The following is an 18,481-nucleotide window of genomic DNA, read 5'->3' on the forward strand; positions in this document are numbered from 1 at the left end:
GCACTTCCTACTGGTGAAGGTACAGGTATACGATACTGTAAAGAGACCCATCATGGGAAATGTTTCTAAATAAATTATATTAATTTGGTTGTGAGATATATTACCCAAATACCACAGAAATCCCAATGGAACTCAAGTTGTCCCCTAAAAAATCTCAACTCTTCAAAATGACTACAAAATAAAGTTAATTCTTCAGCTTCAAGAACATTTCCTAAGTCATATTTTTATTTATCCTTCACTGCTTCTCCTTTCTTCTTTCCTACTCATCTCCTGGCTATACTCCCTACTCACCTAGCACATATTTGCTGAGTGTTTGCATTGTCCCAGTCATTCTGCCAGACACTGATATAAAGTCCTGAGTAGAGCAAAAATTGGCCTTACCTTAAAAGAGCTTATAGTCTAATGCAAGAGGCAAATTAATCAAATAACCAACAAAAATATCTTGGTCTGTTATACCTCCACTCCTTTTTGCTTACATTATTGCTCTCCTTTTATTTTTAACAACTTTATACGAGTATAATTGCCTTACAATGGTGTGTTAGTTTCTGCTGTATAACAAAGTGAATCAGATATACACAAACATATATCCCAATATCTCCACTTTCTTACGTCTCTCTAACCCACCCCTCTAGGTGGACACAAAGGACCGAGCTGATCTCCCTGTGTTATGTAGCTGCTTCCCACTAGCTATCTATTTTACATTTGGTAGTGTATATATGTCCATGTCACTCTCTCACTTCATCCCAGCTTACCCTTCCCATTCCCTGTGTCCTCAAGTCCATTCTCTACACCTGCATCTTTACTCCTGTCTTGCACTAGGTTCTTCAGAAACATTTTTTTTTACATGCCACGTATATGTGCTAGCATACGGTATTTGTTTTTCTCTTTCTGACTTACTACACTCTGTATGACAGTCTCTAGGTCCACTGACCTCACTACAAATAACTCAATTTCATTTCTTTTTATGGCTGAGTAATATTCCATTGTATAGAAGTGCCACATCTTCTTTATCTATTCATCTGTCGATGGACACTAAGTTTGCATCCATGTCCTGAATATTGTAAATACAGATGCAGTGAACATTGTGTTACATGACTCTTTTTGAATTATGTTTTTTTCAGTGTATATGCCCATTAGTGGGATTGCTGAGCCATATGGTAGTTCTATTTTTAGTTTTTTAAGGAAACTCCATACTGTTCTCCATAGTGGCTGTATCAATTTACATTCCCATCAACAGTGTAAGAGGGTTCCCTTTTCTCCACACCCTCTCCAGCATTTATTTTTTGTAGATTTTTTGATGATGGCCATTCTGACCAGTGTGAGGTGATACCTCATTGTACTTTTGATTTGCATTTCTCTAATGATTAGTGATGTTGAGCATCCTTTCATGTGTTTGTTGGCAATCTGTATATCTTCTTTGGAGAGATGTCTATTTAGGTCTTCTGCCCATTTGGGGATTGAGTTGTTGGTTTATTTCATAATGAGCTAGATGAGCTGCCTATATACTTTGGAGATTAATCCTTTGTCAGTTGCTTCGTTTCCAAATATTTTCTCCCATTCTGAGTGTTGTCTTTTCATCTTGTTTATGGTTTCCTTTTCTGTGCAAAAGCGTTTAAGTTTCATTAGGTCCCATTTGTTTATTTTTATTTCCATTTCTCTAGGAGGTGGGTCAAAAAGGACCTTACTGTGATGTATGTCATAGAGTGTTCTGCCTATGTTTTCCTATAAGAGTTTGATAGTGTCTGGCCTTACATTTAGGTCTTTAATCCATTTTGAGTTTATTTTTGTGTATGGTGTTAGGGAGTGTTCTAATTTCATTCTTTTACATGTAGCTGTCCACTTTTCCAAGCACCACTTATTGAAGAGGCTGTCTTTTCTCCATTGTATATTCTTGCCTCTTTTTATCAAAGATAAGGTGACCATATCTGCATGGGTTTATCTCTGTGCTTTCTATGCTGTTCCATTGATCTATATTTCTGTTTTTGTACCAGTACCATACCATCTTGATTACTGTAACTTTGTAGTATAGTCTGAAGTCAGAGAGCCTGATTCCACCAGCTCCATGTTTCTTTTTCAAGACTGCTTTAGCTATTCGGGGTCTTTTGTGTCTCTATACAAATTTTAAGATTTTTTGTTCCAGTTCTTTAAAAAATGCCTTTGGTAATTTTATAGGGATTGCATTGAATCCGTAGATTGCTTTGGGTAGTATAGTCATTTTCACAATACCGATTCCTGTAATCCAAGAACATGGTACATATCTCCATCTGTTTGTATCATCTTTAATTTCTTTAATCAGTGTCATACTTTTCTGCATACAGGTCTTTTATCTCCTTAGGTAGGGTTATTCCAAGTTCCCTATATGCCTACTTTTTGGAGGTTTTTTGTCATAAATCGGTGTTGAATTTTGTCACAAGCTTTTTCTGCATCTATTGAGATGATCGTATGGTATTTTTCCTTCAATTTGTTAATATGGTGTATGACATTGATTGATTTGCATATATTGAAGAATCCTTGCATACCTGGGATAAACCCTACTTGATCATGGTGTATGATCCCTTTAAGGTGCTGTTGGATTCTGTTTGCTAGTATTTTGTTTAGGATTTTTGCATCTATGTTTGCCAGTGTTATTGGTCTGTAGTTTTCTTTTTTAGTGACATCTTTGTTGGGTTTGGTATCAGGGTGATGATGGCCTCATAGAATGAGTTTGGGAGTGTTCCTCCCTCTGCTATATTTTGGAAGAGTTTGAGAAGGATAGGCGTTGGCTCTTCTCTAGATGTTTGATAGAATTCGCCTGTGATGCCTTCTGGTCCTGGGCTTTGGTTTGTTGGAAGATTTTTTATCACAGTTTCAATTTCAGTGCTTGTGATTGGTAAGTTTATATTTTCTATTTCTTCCTGGTTCAGTCTCTGGAGATTGTACTTTTCTAAGAATTTGTCCATATCTTCCAGGTTGTCCATTTTATTGGCATATAGTTGCTTGTAGTAATCTCTCATGATCCTTTGTATTTCTGCAGTGTCAGTTGTTACTTCTCCTTTTTCATTTCTAATTCTATTGATTTGAGTCTTCTCCCTTTTTTTCCTGATGAGTCTGGCTAGTGGTTTATCAATTTTGTTTATCTTCTCAAAGAACCAGCTTTTAGTTTTATTATTGTTGCTATTGTTTCCTTCATTTCTTTTTCATTTATTTCTGGTATGATCTTTATGATTTCTTTCCTTCTGCTAACTTTGGGCTTTTTTTGTTCTTCTTTCTCTAATTGCTTTAGGTGTAAGGTTAGGTTGGAGATGTTTCTTGTTTCCTGAGGTAGGATTGTATTGCTATAAACTTCCTTCTTAGAACTGCTTTTGCTGCATCCTGTAAGTTTTTGGTCATCGTGTTTTCATTGTCATTTGTTTCTAGGTTTTTTCTGATTTCCTCTTTGATTTATTCAGTGATCTCTTGGTCATTAGGTAGTGTATTGTTTAGCCTCCATGTGTTTGAATTTTTCACAGATTTTTTCCTGTAATTGATATCTAGTGTAATAGTGTTGTTGTTGGAAAAGATAGTTGAAATGATTTCAATTTTTTAAAATTTACCAAGGCTTGATTTGAGACCCAAGATATGATCTATCCTGGAGAATGTTCCATGAGCACTTGAGAAGAAAGTGTATTCTGTTGTTTTTGGATGGAGTGTCCTATAAATATGAATTAAGTCCATCTTGTTTAATGTATCATTTAAAGCTTTGTTTCCTTATTTATTTTCATTTTGGATGATCTGTCCATTGCTGAAATTGGGATGTTAAAGTCCCCTACTGTGATTGTGTTACTGTTGATTTCCCCTTTTATGGCTGTTAGCATTTGCATTATGTATTGAGATGCTTCTATATTGGGTGGATAAATATTTACAATTGTTATATCTTCTTGGATTGATCCCTTGATAATTATGTAGTGTCCTTCTTTGTCTCTTGTAATAGTCTTTACTTTAAAGTCTATTTTGTCTGATATGAGAATTGCTACTCCAGCTTTCTTTTGATTTCCATTTTCATGGAATATCTTTTTCCATTCCTTCACTCTCAGTCTGTATGTGTCCCTAGGTCTGAAGTGGGTCTCTTGTAGACAGCATATGTAGAAGTCTTGTTTTTGTATCCATTCAGCCAGTCTATGTCTTAAGTGTAAATGGATTAAAGTCTATGTCTTTAATCCATTTACACTTAAGACAGTTATTGATATGTGTGTTCCTTCGACCATTTTCTTGATTGTTTTGGGTTTGTTATTGTAAGTGTTTCCCTTCTCTTGTATTTCCTGCCTAGAGAAATTCCTTTAGCCTTTGCTGTAGAGTTGTTTTGGTGGTGCTGAATTCTCTTAGCTTTTGCTTGTCTGTAAATGTTCTAATTTCTCCATCGAATCTGAATGAGATCCTTGCTGGATAGAATAATCTTGGTTGTAGGTTTTTCCCTTTCATCACTTTAAATATATCCTGCCACTCTCTTCTGGTTTGCAGAGTTTCTGCTGAATTATCAGTTGTTAACCTTATGGGGATTCCCTTGTATGTTATTTGCTGCTTTTCCCTTGCTGCTTTTAATATTTTCTCTTTGTATTTAATTTTTGACAGTTTGATTAATATGTGTCTTGGCATGTTTCTCCTTGGATTTAACCTGTATGGCACTCTCTGTGCTTCGTGGACTTGATTGACTATTTCCTTTCCCATATTAGGGATGTTTTCAACTATAAACTCTTCAAATATTTTCTCAGTCCCTTTCTTTTTATCTTCTTCTTCTGGAACCCCTACTATTTGGATGTTGGCGTGTTTAATGTTGTCCCAGAGGTCTCTGAGACTGTCCTCAATTCTTTTCATTCTTTTTTCTTTATTCTGCTCTGTGGTAGTTATTTCCAATATTTTATCTTCCAGGTCACTTATCCGTTTTTCCCCCTCAGTTATTCTGCTATTGATTTCTTCTAGAGAATTTTAAATTTCATTTATTGTGTTGTTCATCATTGTTTGTTTGCTCTTTAGTTCTTCAAGGTCCTTGTTAAATGTTTCTTCTGTTTTCTCCATTCTACTTCCAAGATTTTAGATCATCTTTACTATCATTATTCTGAATTCTTTTTCAGGTAGGTTGCCTATTTCCTCTTCATTTGTTTGGTCTGGTGGGTTTTTATCTTGCTCCTTCATCTGCTGTGTATTTCTCTGTCTTCTCATTTTGCTTAATTTACTGTGTTTGGGATCTCCTTTTCACAGGCTGCAGGCTCATAGTTCACTTTGTTTTTGGTGTCTGCCCTTGGTGGCTAAGGTTTGTTCAGTGGGTTGTGTAGGCTTCCTGTTGGAGGGGACTGGTTCCTGTTTTCTGGTGGATGAGGCTGGATCTCATCTCTTTGATGGGCAGGACCATGTCCCGTAGTGTGTTTTGGTGTGTCTGTGAACTTATTATGATTTTAGGCATCCTCTCTGCTAATGGGTGGCGTTGTGTTCCTGTCTTGCTAGTTGTTTGGCATAGGGTGTCCAGCACTGTAGCTTGCTGGTCGTTGAGTAGAGCTGGAGCTGGAGATCTTCGCGTTGAGATGGAGGTCTTTGAGAGAGCTTTCGCTGTTTGATATTACATGGTGCTGGGAGGTCTCTGGTGGATCAATGTCCTGAACTCTGCTCTCCCATCTCAGAGGCTCAGGCCTGACACCCAGCTAGAGCATCAAGACCCTGTCAGCCACACAGCAGGCTTGTCTTGGGCGCTGCAAGATAAGCAGACCTCCGCACTGGACTCCAGAACCTTAAAATGTATATAAAGTCTTTAATGAGGTTCAGTCATGTATACAGACCATCCAGGTGGTCTCAGCCACCTATCGTACTCCTCTCCTTTGGCTTTTAAGTGCTACTCATCTTCCATGGCCAGGTTGAAGTCTTTTTACCCATACAAGCTTTTGTTGACTTACTGCAGTCAACCCACAGTAACCTGCACTTTCTCTGAAACCCGTACACCATTGACCTTACCAGCATCATCAAATCATCTAAATGCATGCCACCATTAGTGAGTTTATAACGCAAGACAGACATCAGTAACTGATCACAACACTCTTTCCACTGAGCCAGGAAGTCACCTCAAGATTGCACTCAATACAGAATGTCAGGCAGCCTTGCCAGTCAAGTGGAGTTTATTCTTTTAAAGAAACATACTGTCATCCTCCATCCATTCCATTAACTAGGCAATTATCATTCACCTCTATCTTCTGTTGTCATTACATCCTCATGTGTAAGTATAATCTCCACAACCACATACTAAATACCTTAAGTGATGGCAACTATGTCTTATGTTTCTTTTAATAGTTCTAATTCAGCAGCTATACTTTGAGCTCAGAGGATGGGAAAGCCCTGTTTTTGGTGCTACAGAGAATACAGGGATGAATAAGACACAGTCCCTCCTGCCAAAGCTTCCATTTTTTTGAGGGATAAGGAGTTCATAAATATCTACAACTCATAGCAGAGTAAAATGAATGTCATAAGAAAGTCCTGAAGGTTCAGAGAAGCCACAGATCAGATCCATTTGGAAGGAGAGCGAAAGGTTTCTTAGAGAAAGTGGTACCTGAGATGAACACTGATGATTGGAGAAAGAGAAAGAGGAGGAAGAATGTCACTCTCCAGGCACAATGAAGAGCATTAGCAAAGCCACCAAAAGAGGAAAGTTTAGAACCCTTCACATATCTACTTTGGCCTCAAAGTATTGATACTTAGCATGATCTCTCATTCATAGTAGGTATTCAGTGAGTGCTAGTAAGTAGATGCTTTAGGCAGTACCTGATTAATTAACAACATAAAGGAACCAAAGAGTCTGTGAGCACCTTGTATGAACACACGCACACCCACACAACACACTCCAGAAGATCAGACATTTCCAAAAATGGGACTCCAGGCTCCAACCGGTTACAGAGATATAAGTGAGGGAACACGGAGCAGATTCCTTTTTCTGATTGTGTTGATGCTATTGATGGATTACGGTTTTATTCTTTTGGGATTATGGATCTGAGAGATTTTTAGTCTTCAATCTTTTGAGGAATTTATGTTCAATAGATGTTCTTGGGATGTTTATCAATGGTATATGGAAAGAAGTTTTGTACTCAGGTTAACTTGAGGAAAAACCTGTCAATTGAGGAGAAAAAAAAAAGCACAACATGAGAATTTTGAGTTAAGTTTTATTTGGGACGAAATAAGGACTATAGCCTGAGAGACAGCCTCTCAGATAGCTCCGAGAAACTGCTCTGAAAAGGTGGGGTTGGGGGGTCAGCCTACATGTGATTTTGGTGAAGGGGGATACATGCAATCAGGCACACATTTTGGCAGAGGCTTGCTGCTAGTCACAAGGAGCAGATGTCTCCATTAATGATTTTAGTGCTTTTCTGGGTATGAGAAGGTGCAAGAATTTGGGCTCATAAAATCTCCTGAAAATATTTATCGGAAGGCCTGTTCTGCCAGTTTTTCTCAGAGCAGAGTGCCTCATTCCTGATCTCCACACTGAACTCCACCCTGAACTCCTTTCATGGTGTGTTGAAGGTCAGCAACTGCAGTGGCTAGTGACTTCATTCTTGTAGAGGCAGATGGCAAGTGACAATTCTTAGCTGGCACACAGGGCTAAGTGAGGTTTAATGGCTATCTTTTTCATAGTACTTTTCAGAGACTTTGACAAGCTATGTCACCATGATTCTCCAACGGAAGGAGGATGGTATGATCATTTCCTAAATACATTTGACTAGAGTACCTTTTTTTAAATGGAGGCTCTCATGGTACAAATATTCCATAGAACAATTTATGACTTGATGAGTTAAATACAATTATTTAGAAAATATAGAAAATTAAATCCAGTTTTGCCTAAATGGTGAAGACAGAAGCATTAACCAGTAAATGTAAGCATACAGGAAGTCTTATAGATTCTTGATCTATTCCCTTTTTCATCTATCCTCCATTTTACCACCTCCTATTCCAGCCTATCCACTAGGGATAATAAAAGCTATCATTTATTGAGTCTTCACTATGTGCCAGGCTCTGTTTTCAGTGTTTTGACCCTCGTAATAATCCTATGAAGTCAGCACTATTATTATTCTAATTTTATAAATGAGGCAACCTAAGGCACAGAGAAATTGAAGAATTTCCCCATGGTCACCTATATAGTAAGTGGTAAAGCCAGGATACAAATGTATACCAGGCAGAGCTACACTTCTAACTACCACATCAGTGTCTACCCCAGAGAGCAAGGAGGGGAGAGAGAGAAAGAGAGAGCACATGACTAGTCTTCTCTCCTCTTTCACCCGCTGCTTATGACAGGTTAATTTGCCAATACTCCTCTCACCCATCCATCTCTTCACCCACCCATCCATCTCTGTACCCACGCATCTCCTCTACCCAGGCTTCAGAGAAATGGGAATCCACTCTTCCCTCATACAGCACCTGGTGCTTCTGGTTAAGATCATCTCAGTCTAGCCATGTGGCCTTTTGTTTCCTTACTCTATAATGTGAAACTTCTTCCCAAATATCTCATTCAGCAGTTCCACCTTGATGAGAGAAATCACAAGTTTCAGGAGGAAGCAAATTATACAGCCTTAGCAATTACTCTAGGCAGCACAGTGTGAAAGGAAATCAACATATATTACTTGTATTTGATTGAAATTTCTTTTGGAAGGATTGAGGGGAGAGGCGGTGGGGGGGGGGGTGTGTGTACAAATTTCTCTCAGCAGAGATTCCTCTAAATTTCCTTCCTAGCTTCCAAAATAATAATTCCAGGTCACTGCTCTGGCCTTCCACTTTCAGCAGTCTGTCCCAATTTTTACTACTTCCTCCCAAAGAAAGAAAAAAATCTCTTTGACCTTCTCCCTCATCCTCACTCATCAAACTCCACCTTGCTGTCATGCTTGGGCACTCCTAACTCCCACACAAAACCTTTTCTTTCACCTCATTTCTTTTTTTTTTTTCTCATTATGGATTCATATCTTTGCTCCTCTCTGCCTCTCACTGCCATGTGACAAATCCCTCTTAAAATAACACTGGTGACTCACCCAGTGGATACTGTATTCCCTTTATGTGTACCTTTTTTCACCAAGGGGCATAAGGTTTCACAGATACTCAGTTTTATTTTTACCTCATCCTTGTAAAAAGATAGTCTGTCAAACAGGGATAGAAATGTAGTTTGGGCTTTAAGTCTGAATTATTTGAGTATTAAGGTTGATAATCAGTTTTTTCATCTTTCAGACCTCCTCCTTCTCTGCATCTCTTCCTTGGTACTATTTATTTTCTTCAGAGTCTATTAGTAACCACACTAAAATCTTACCAATCAGTCGTGCTGTTTCTTAACCATCCACCCAAGCTGGAAACCTCAGTGCAGTTTCAACTCCTCCAACTCACTTATTCTCCACATCCAGTTGATAACCAAGCCATTCTAATTCTGTCTCAGGCCCCTCACTGCTACAGCCTAATTCAGGCCACCATATCCTCCAGCCTGGACCCATCTTTTCCAACCTGACTCAGTGTTCACTTCACTATTCCCCTCCACCCTCAACCATTTTCTGCCCTCCTCCAAGTCAAATCTGATTATGCTGCTCCCTGGGACCCACTATTTAAAATCACACCCTTTGGCATGGCACCCTGGGTGATCTCAATCTAGCCTTGGCTTCCTTTCCTCTGTGATTTCTGAGCTCTATACCCCAGCTACCCTAGAAATGAGCAGTTTCCCTGAACACGCCTTGATTTACCTGCCTCTGTTCTTTCTCATTCGCACAGTTCCCTCTGGCAGGAGTGTCCACCCCTACTGTTTCATCCTGGCATTTTTCTTCTCAGGTTTAAAGGTACAGTTTTTATATCACCTTTTTTGCAGAGCTTTTCCTAACCTTCCCAGCACAGATTTAAATATTCTCTCTTCTGCATTCCTATAGCTCTTTATAATAACTGCTAAGGTACAAATACGTATAATGTAGTGTATATTCCACAAAAATTTATTGGAAGCCTATGATGTGCCAGGCACTATACCAGGTACTAGGTACATAGAGATCGAATTCGCAGTCCCTACCCTGACTACTAAGTAAGATAGAAAGTAAAGAAAAATAAATTTGTATTTCAGAGTAATATGAATGATAGTAGAGGTAAGCCCAGGGGCTGAGTGGGCCCATGAGAGGGGTGTCACCTAGGCTGGGGACATCAGAAAGGTCTCTAAGAGGAGGTGAGCCCTGAGCTAAGTTGTTTGGAACATTCAAGTGGGAAAGGCTTTGGTGACTGCACTTTCTCCCCATGAGATCATGGGCTTTATGATAGCAGACTAGATCCTGTGCTCCTTGTAGTATGCAGGTGCTCCACAAATATTCAGAAAATTGATAACTGATATCAAGTTTATTGCCTCTCAACCCTGCCTTCTCCTTCCTCTTGGTGGTTGGCTTCAATCTTGACTACACAGATCCAATCTCAGCTCAGCCAATAAAAAAGTGTAAATAATAAAGCAAGTCCCATAAATGCAATATTCTCCCATCTCAAACCTGGCTCCCCACATCCAAAGAAGCAGTGATTGGATTTGCTGGTCTGAGGCATTTGGCATGTACAGCGGGGCTACACAGCCAGAGTTAGGCAATTACGCATCGTTAATGTGCTCCCGGGCTAAGCAGAAAAAAAACACGAGGAAAAGGAAAAATGTGTCACAGCATGCCAGGCCAAGTTCAAAAGTTATCAAGCCCAGAGCCACTTCCCAACTGTCTTCCCAGCTCCTGTCTTCCTCTCTGCACACCGTTTACCACCTGGCAGCCAGCATCATTTCCCACTACCTTTAGGATGGAGTAAAACTCCTCCATCTGGCAGACAAAGCCATTGGTGATCTCCTCCATCTCTCTAACCTCACCTTTTGCTCACACTCTCTTTTTTGTCAAAGCTTAGCTTTGTCCCTCAGTCATATTAAACTACTTTCATTTCCTTAATGCATCTGGATTTCTCTCGCCTGCTGGTCTTTTCATGTGTTGCTTGTTCCTTTGCCTGGATTGCACTGAACTCCCCTGGATAACTCTGACTCATTCTTTAGGTCTCAGGTTAAAAGGTATTTTCAAGGGGAAGCCTGTCCTGACCCTCTCCACCTGCTAAGACCTGGACAGGTTTGCTCCTGTCTGCCCAAACTTCACACTCCCTGCTTCCCCTATCATCACAGGTTACAGTACTGTTGAAATTGTCTGCTTAGTTGGGTAAGCTTCCTGAAGGTGAGGATTGTGTCTGGTTTCACCACTGCGTTCCAGTGCTCAGCAAAGTGTCTGAACTACATTAGGCACTCAGTAAGAATCTGTTGGTTGAGTGAGTAGATAAAAGAACCCTGGGGTGGAGTGGAAGGTTGGGGTTAGCAGATGCAAACTATTATATATAGAATGGATAAACAACAAAGTCCTACTGTATAGTACAGAGAACTATATTCAATCTCCTGTGATAAACCATAATGGAAAAGAATATAAAAAAGAATATATATATAATATACACATATATAAAAAACTGAATCACTTTGCTGTACAGCAGTAATAACACAACATTGTAAATCAACTATACTTCAATATAAAAAAATAAATATAAAAAAATAAATAAATACCCTGGAGTAAGGAATAGAAGGCACATCTTATCAGAATGTAAGCTCTGTGAAAGCAGGGGCTTTGTTCTGCTTATGGTTACAGCCTCTGGCATATAATAGACCCTCAACAAATATTTACTGAATGAATGAGCTAATTAATTAATTAGGTTGGTTAAATGAAAATATTATGTAGGTCTTAGTAGACTTTTCATGGATATATTACATATGGTTTGGTCTTCGGGAAACTGGCTCCTAAAGCGAGGAAGGCAGCATGACATAGTGGTCAAGAGCATGAACTTGGAGCCAGGCTTCCATGGGTTCAAATCTGAACTCTATCCAACACAAGCCAATAGTTTATGTCTTAGGTGTTTTGTCTTTAACTGAGGTCTATAATGTGATTAAATGTCTTAACATTTGCAAATCAATGAAATAGTGCTGGTTACATAGTAAACACTATTTAAGTATTTGCTATAGACAACAGAACAATATTACAAAATGGAAAGTCAAGAAGTATTGTCCACAGTTGACCAAATAAGAAATAAATGATAGGTATATTACCTAAATCTATAAACATAGATAATTAAAATATCAACATAATTATATGTAGAGAATGGAAGAAGTGAACTAAATCCTCATGTATCATAAAGGCAGCCACAAACAATGCCCAAAATTCATAGCCCGGGAATTAATGGTGACCAAACATTGGTGATTTGAAGGTGACTATCAGAAGAACCATCAGCTAAAAGAGTTAAAGCAGTTGTCTGTGAGGAGGAAGGTTAGAAAACAGGAAGAATAGGGCAGGAAATTATCCATTTTCATTAGTACTCCTTTTGTACTACTTAAACTTTTGACCATGTTCATGTATTACTTTGATAAAATAAAAATATTTTTTAAATAATTGCATAGAAAAAGGCAAATGGGAAGTACTTGTTGTAGTCTTCAAATACTTCTAATTTATTTGTAAAAATCTGAGACTGGTGAGATAATGTGGCCCTGCTCAGAGATTGCCTACATCATACCCACTCTAAGAAGACTTGTACATTATCACTCTCCTTCCTGAGGCTGAGATATCACAGAAAGTTGCTATCTGAGATCAGGCTCAGTTTCTCAATAACTGTGTGCTCTTAGCCAAGACAATCAAGCTCTCTGTGGCTCAGTTTTCTCACCAATTAAATTGCAGTAACAGTTTTATACTCATTTTATTGTTACATCAAATATCTAGGAAAGAATAGAATACGCTACAAATGTTACAATCACAGTGGAAGAATTTCCTAGAGAAGAGAGAAATATGTGACACCATCTTTCTTCAAACCAACTTAGGATGCATCCTCCATTTCTTATTAATAATAGTCATTCATAATTATATATAAATTCAGAAAAAAATTTAGAGAACATTCTCAGGATAATTATTCCCTTCTCTCTTGAGCATGCCCATATTATTACCTGTTTCAAACGCTCGACTACAATTGGTTTTCTTACATCATAGTGTCATCCACTGGACTATGATTTCCTGGAGAGCAGAAGTGGTGTTTTACTTATCTTGATGTATACTAAGCATAACACAGTGACTGTCTTATAGCAAGTACCCAAAAATGTTTGCTGAATTGAACTTTCTGTTAATAAAGTTTATTTTGTGTTATATATAAGTTTAGAAATATGAAAGAGTAGAATGAAGGAAATAATGTAATATATGTTATCCCTCCCATTCATCCAACAAATATCAATTGACTCCCCACACACAGTTCTATGCTAGGCACTGGGGACCTGGTGTAATAATACACATAAGCAGCTTCCAGTCTAATTTCAGGATTGGGGTGGGAGAAGCACAGACAGGCAAATAAGCAATTTCAATATAAATTGGTAAGTTTTAGGTTAAAGTTAAGTATAAGACACCACAAGAGCACAAAAGGGGGGTCACCAGCCACTAAAAAAATTAATATTTTGAGATCTCTTCTTCTTAGATTATTTCTTTGAATTGAATTGAAATCCATTAAACCACAGCACTATAGTTAGTAGACACAGGTCCTACCTAAATGATTCAAAACATCGAGTCAGTTAGTTAAAAGTTATGTGCACTATTTGGTTGAAACCACTTAGCATCACATAGCCACCTTAGATAACGTGCCAAGTTAGTAAAATGTGTTTACCCATATCCTTCCACATGTCGTATTATTATTATCTCATGAAAACCTCTAGGGTTTGGGAGACATTTGGGGAATGCAAGTACATGTTCATTAAGGAAACTTTCCTTTCATCTTCTGTGACTTGACTTTGCTATGTTTCACCCCTCATAAAACAGGTGTTTTCTTCTCAGTGTTTTCTTAAAAACCAGCTTTGAAAGTTATTGTGGGCAAATAGCAATAGGGAAGGATAGATGACCCCACTTTTCACTATGAGGAAGTGTTTTAATGGTTTCCTCTGTGGTTCACTAGTTGGATGAGATTAGAAGTAAAAGTGATTCCAACAAACTGCCCTCAGGTAACACTCTAAAAATACTTGACATTGTGGAGTGTCCCCTTAGGACTAGAAAACAGTTAGTCCTTTCTCCTCCCTTGAAGTTATCAAGGTCTGATCAGTTCTTAACTATTTAAAGTCAGATAGAAGTGAACGTGTACATCATCAGCTACTTGGATAGTAGAGTCTTAAACACGAAGCAAATTAGAAATTTAATAAGAACAGGAGGGCATGAGTCTGGGGTGTTTAGTGACCTGATGAAGTAGCTTTAATTAAAACTTTACTGCAAATTGTGATCACATTCAAAAAATGTTCCTGGTGACAGTTTGGGATGTTAAAACCTTACTGGCAAAAAAAAAAAAAAAAAAAAAAAAAAAAAAAAAAAGCATGACTTGTATGATAACTAGAGTAGTGACAATTATGGAAATCACAGAAAGACAGTGAGATCATCGCCCAATTTGAGGAGAACTGATTTTTGTTTGAATAAATTATCCTTTCATCAAAAGTCTGATCCTTGCTACTTTGGCAAATGAAAGAAGTGGCAAGTTATATTTGTTTTCTTTGCTTTACAGGACATCAAATGAAACACAGAGGTATGTGTTTGCTCCAGATCAAACTTGAATGAAGCCACTTTTTGAGTAGCAAACCCTCAGTATGGGGACCAAATAATTGTTGGATGATTTTCTTGCTTATTCCATAAAAAAAGAACTCCACTATGAAGACAGGTTGAAGTAGATATTAAATTGTCATTACCACAGGTGTCAACTATGACTCACATGTAGGTTGAAATAGATATTAAATTGTATTATCAGAGGGGCCAACTATGACTCATGTGTAGAGAACCATTTCACTCTAGAACCTAAAAATGATGAATATATCTTTCATCGCTGACAAACACTGACCAAAATCTCTCCCATCATGGATACCATCAACGAAGTACAGTTAGGACAGAAATAGAACACAAATGATGTATTATTTTTCCCAATATGTAATGAATAAACTTTGGGACTGTTCTTAATAATAAATATTTATTAATTAGAGCATCTAAATGAATATGAAAGACATAAAAATATTAAAAAAATAATTTGACTCATGCAGCACTTTTATAAAAGGTGAATATAATGTAATGAGTCCATGAGCTTTAAAGGGAAATGAGCTGCCTGGCTAGTGAGGGGACAAGACGCCAGAGGGTCACTACCCACTCAGGGTCACAGCTGTACTGCTGGATTGCTGGGCTGCTGTAGGCTTGGTCTGGCTCACATTTCTCCTGGTGGACTTTACTGTTCGGACTGCTTTTTTCACCCATTCAACTTGTGGATCAGCACAGACTTTAAGGCCACGTCTGGTAATAAATCTGCAATGCAAAGAAAAAATAGACAAAGTTAGTCACATCCTCAAAGCCTTGGGACCAGAAGTTAAGATCAGATCATATATAAGAGATCTTGTGCAGAAATGACTGGACAAAACAGTCTTTCAGATTCAGGAGAACATAAATGAAAATCTTTCCTCTGCAATCTATTTTCCCATAAAGGAGAAATAGCTCCAGGTAATACCCAGATTCCTGGCTCAGCATAAATTGCAGGCTCCTTTTCTCATCATTGCTACCAGGTGATGTAATTAAACTGGACATTTGAGGTCATCTAGTCCAATTATTACAGATCATCTTCTTTTTCAAATTTAAACACACTCATCTTATTTTCTAGACAAAAGGTAATTTCTTTATCATATTTTGGGAGGTAAAGTTGCAATTGTGTGTTGGGAAGAGTTGCTGTTCTGAAGATGAGATCCTAGAAAGAGAACGGTACCATGCAGGCTAGTTGTTGACACTATTCCTCGAGATATGGCAACTGATAAAATATGGCACTCTACTCCAGCCCACCATAAGGGCAGAGAAAGGCAGGGAAGGGGAAGGATAGGAAGGGAGGCATCCCACACCAGTGTGTCTCTACGGTCAAATCCTGATCTGAGACAGCCAGCTCTAAACCTAACCCTCGGGACTGAGCATATTATTCATCTGGTTCCCAGTTAGATTCTTCTGCTAAGATAAAGCAGAAAGGAGGGTGATAGTCTTCACTCGGTTGCCAATTTTTGGTCATAAACATTGTTTGGGGCTACATAAAGACATGGTTCATATGGAAAAACAGAAAGACTATTGGCTATGTTGAGGTTTTCCTCCTTGTTGACATTTTTCCTGAGGAGGGCAGCATTTCTATATACTGTGTTCCATCAAGCCCAGATCTGGGGGAGAGCAACTCACATCACTGCTTTCATGGGGCCCTCCTTGATGGTGTAGGTCTTGATTTTTTTAATTGGCAGTTGCTTGGTAGTCAGACTCACACAGATGTTCTTGTCTAGGACTTCAGTCCCCACACCTGGTAAAGAAAACCAAACAAACAAAAATAAAATATAATTGTTAATACTATCAATGTTAGAGTGCTGTAAATAAAATATAGAGTGATCTGATAAAGAGTAATTTGGGGAAGGCAACACTAAATGTGGGAGAGGTAGTTCATTTTTGACTGAATAAATAAAGGTGTCCTCATTTTAAATGGTAAAATGTGAAATATGTAAGGGAAGTAATTCATTAAATACTCATCCTCAATAGAAATGGCCCCAGAGGATTAAACCTTCTAAGTTTAGACAACATCTTACATTGGAGAAGGGAAAATAACTTGGGAGAGTTAATAATAGTAAGGGTTTTCTAAAATCTAAAAAGGGTTTCTAAGTGCTGATTTATTCCTAAGCTGGAGACTGGCATTTGCTACTCAGGGAAGCAAGTATTCTCAGAGAATATTTCTCAGAGAAATATTCAGCAAAAAAGCATCTAAAATAATAGCCAATGTTGATGAAGTTTGAGTTATAGTGTTGCTGGTATCAGAAGGCTTTTTATAAACATGAAACTGACCCGGTGTTCACTACCATTGCTCTTCAGCTCTCCTTCTCTCCATCACACAATATCCAGCCTGCACATTCTTAATCCTCTACATTTGCCAACTTACTTTTAATGCTGAACTGTCGCTGACCGCAGTGAAAGAGGGAAATACCCAAGTGTCTACAGTCTTCCTCAGTCTTATTTCCCCTACCCGTACATGGGTTTCTACCAAATGGCAGCCTGTTTTCTCAGACAAATGCCAGCCAGCCATGGTTAAGACATTTGGCCTAAAGTTTTTGTTTCATCAATATTTTTTTTTAATTTGGGGCACAATTTCAGGGAGTTCCAGACATTGCCATCTCTATTTACGGACACCCTTGGCATCCATGATCAGGTTCAGATATTCTAGTCTAAGTAATAAGTCTATGGATTAGAAGGTTGAAAGGAGAGTTAACTGAAACATTAATTATACCCAAAGGATATTCCCTCTTGTGGCCAGAGCCACAAGGAGAAATATACTCCAACCAGCTTGGAAAAAATGATCTTTGAAGAAATATGTGTAGAATGCTCAGGTAAGTCTCAGTGTAGTTAAGTCTCATCTGGGTATGTCTTGTAGGTTTATTTGATTGTATATAAGACGTTGATATTTGTTAGCACTTATCTCTTATAAACTCAAGAAATTGATCATCAGCAGGAACAACATTCATAGCAGTAATAACAGACTCTCCTACACACTTAATGTAAAATTGATTTCCTGGGTGTAAAGATGTGAGCTACCACTCATTTTTGTTTTAATAGAACATTGTTTTGCTTCAGAACATAAACCATCTACTTCATTCCCACTTTGTGAACTCTCAAAATTTTTGAGAATTTATCAAGGTCAGTATTAAATAGGCAAAAGCTTCAAAGGTATATACAATTGTCATCAGCATTCCACAACTAACATTAATCAAGAAGTTAGGACTTGTGTGGAAACCTGATAAGTGATCATAAGATTTATTTCATTTTAATCCCTGGTAAGCGTATCGGTTATTACATTCTTCTTATAGATAAGGAAGCATAGGCACAGAGAGGTGAAGGAATTTACCCCAAATCGCCCAATTGTGAAAAATAGGAGCCCAGACTGTAACCAAGTTTTATCTTCGAAATCTACAGTCTCCTAGAGTCAAATTATTCCCATTTTGCACATGGGAAGCCTGAGGCTTAGGTCGGAGAAAGTATACTCCAGTCAAAGCCTGAGTCAAAATGAAAATGTGTGGCCACTGCCTGCATACATAGATGCTCCTTATCTCATAAATAAGCTTTTGACTTACCTTCCACAGTGTATGCAGCGAGACAGCAGATCCCGAGGAAGGCCAGGATGAGAAGTCTCATGGCTGAGGTCCTGATGAGCTGTGCAGCGAGAGGCTGAGGAACTGATCCTTTCAGTCTCTTTTATTCCTCCAATGATCAGCGCACTTCCTGTGGTGAGAGGGCGCTTTCGAGGTGGGTGTGGAATCACGGAAAGTCTTTGCAATACTGATGCTTTCTTTGGTTGAAAAAAAAAGTTCCTTTGTCCCCACTCATACTAACCCAACACCTTGTGGCCTTTTCTCCTCCTCCTGTGGTTAATGTGTCCG

The 18,481-nt window shown here is 38.4% G+C and overlaps 1 protein-coding gene across 1 annotated transcript; it reads right to left on the minus strand.

Moving 5' to 3' along the window:
- Positions 1-15,184: 15,184 nt before the first annotated feature.
- Positions 15,185-18,236, minus strand: LOC309979061 (lymphotactin-like; the record flags this gene model as incomplete). Its single annotated transcript, XM_082865632.1, has 3 exons — positions 15,185-15,344; positions 16,248-16,362; positions 18,176-18,236. 3 exons carry the CDS (start codon positions 18,234-18,236, stop codon positions 15,185-15,187), a joined length of 336 nt encoding a protein of 111 aa, XP_082721758.1.
- Between the last annotated feature and the right edge of the window lie 245 nt (positions 18,237-18,481).

This window comes from Leucopleurus acutus (genome assembly GCF_964270905.1).
Source record: "Leucopleurus acutus genome assembly, chromosome: 2".
In the NCBI taxonomy this organism is placed as follows: domain Eukaryota; kingdom Metazoa; phylum Chordata; class Mammalia; order Artiodactyla; family Delphinidae; genus Leucopleurus; species Leucopleurus acutus.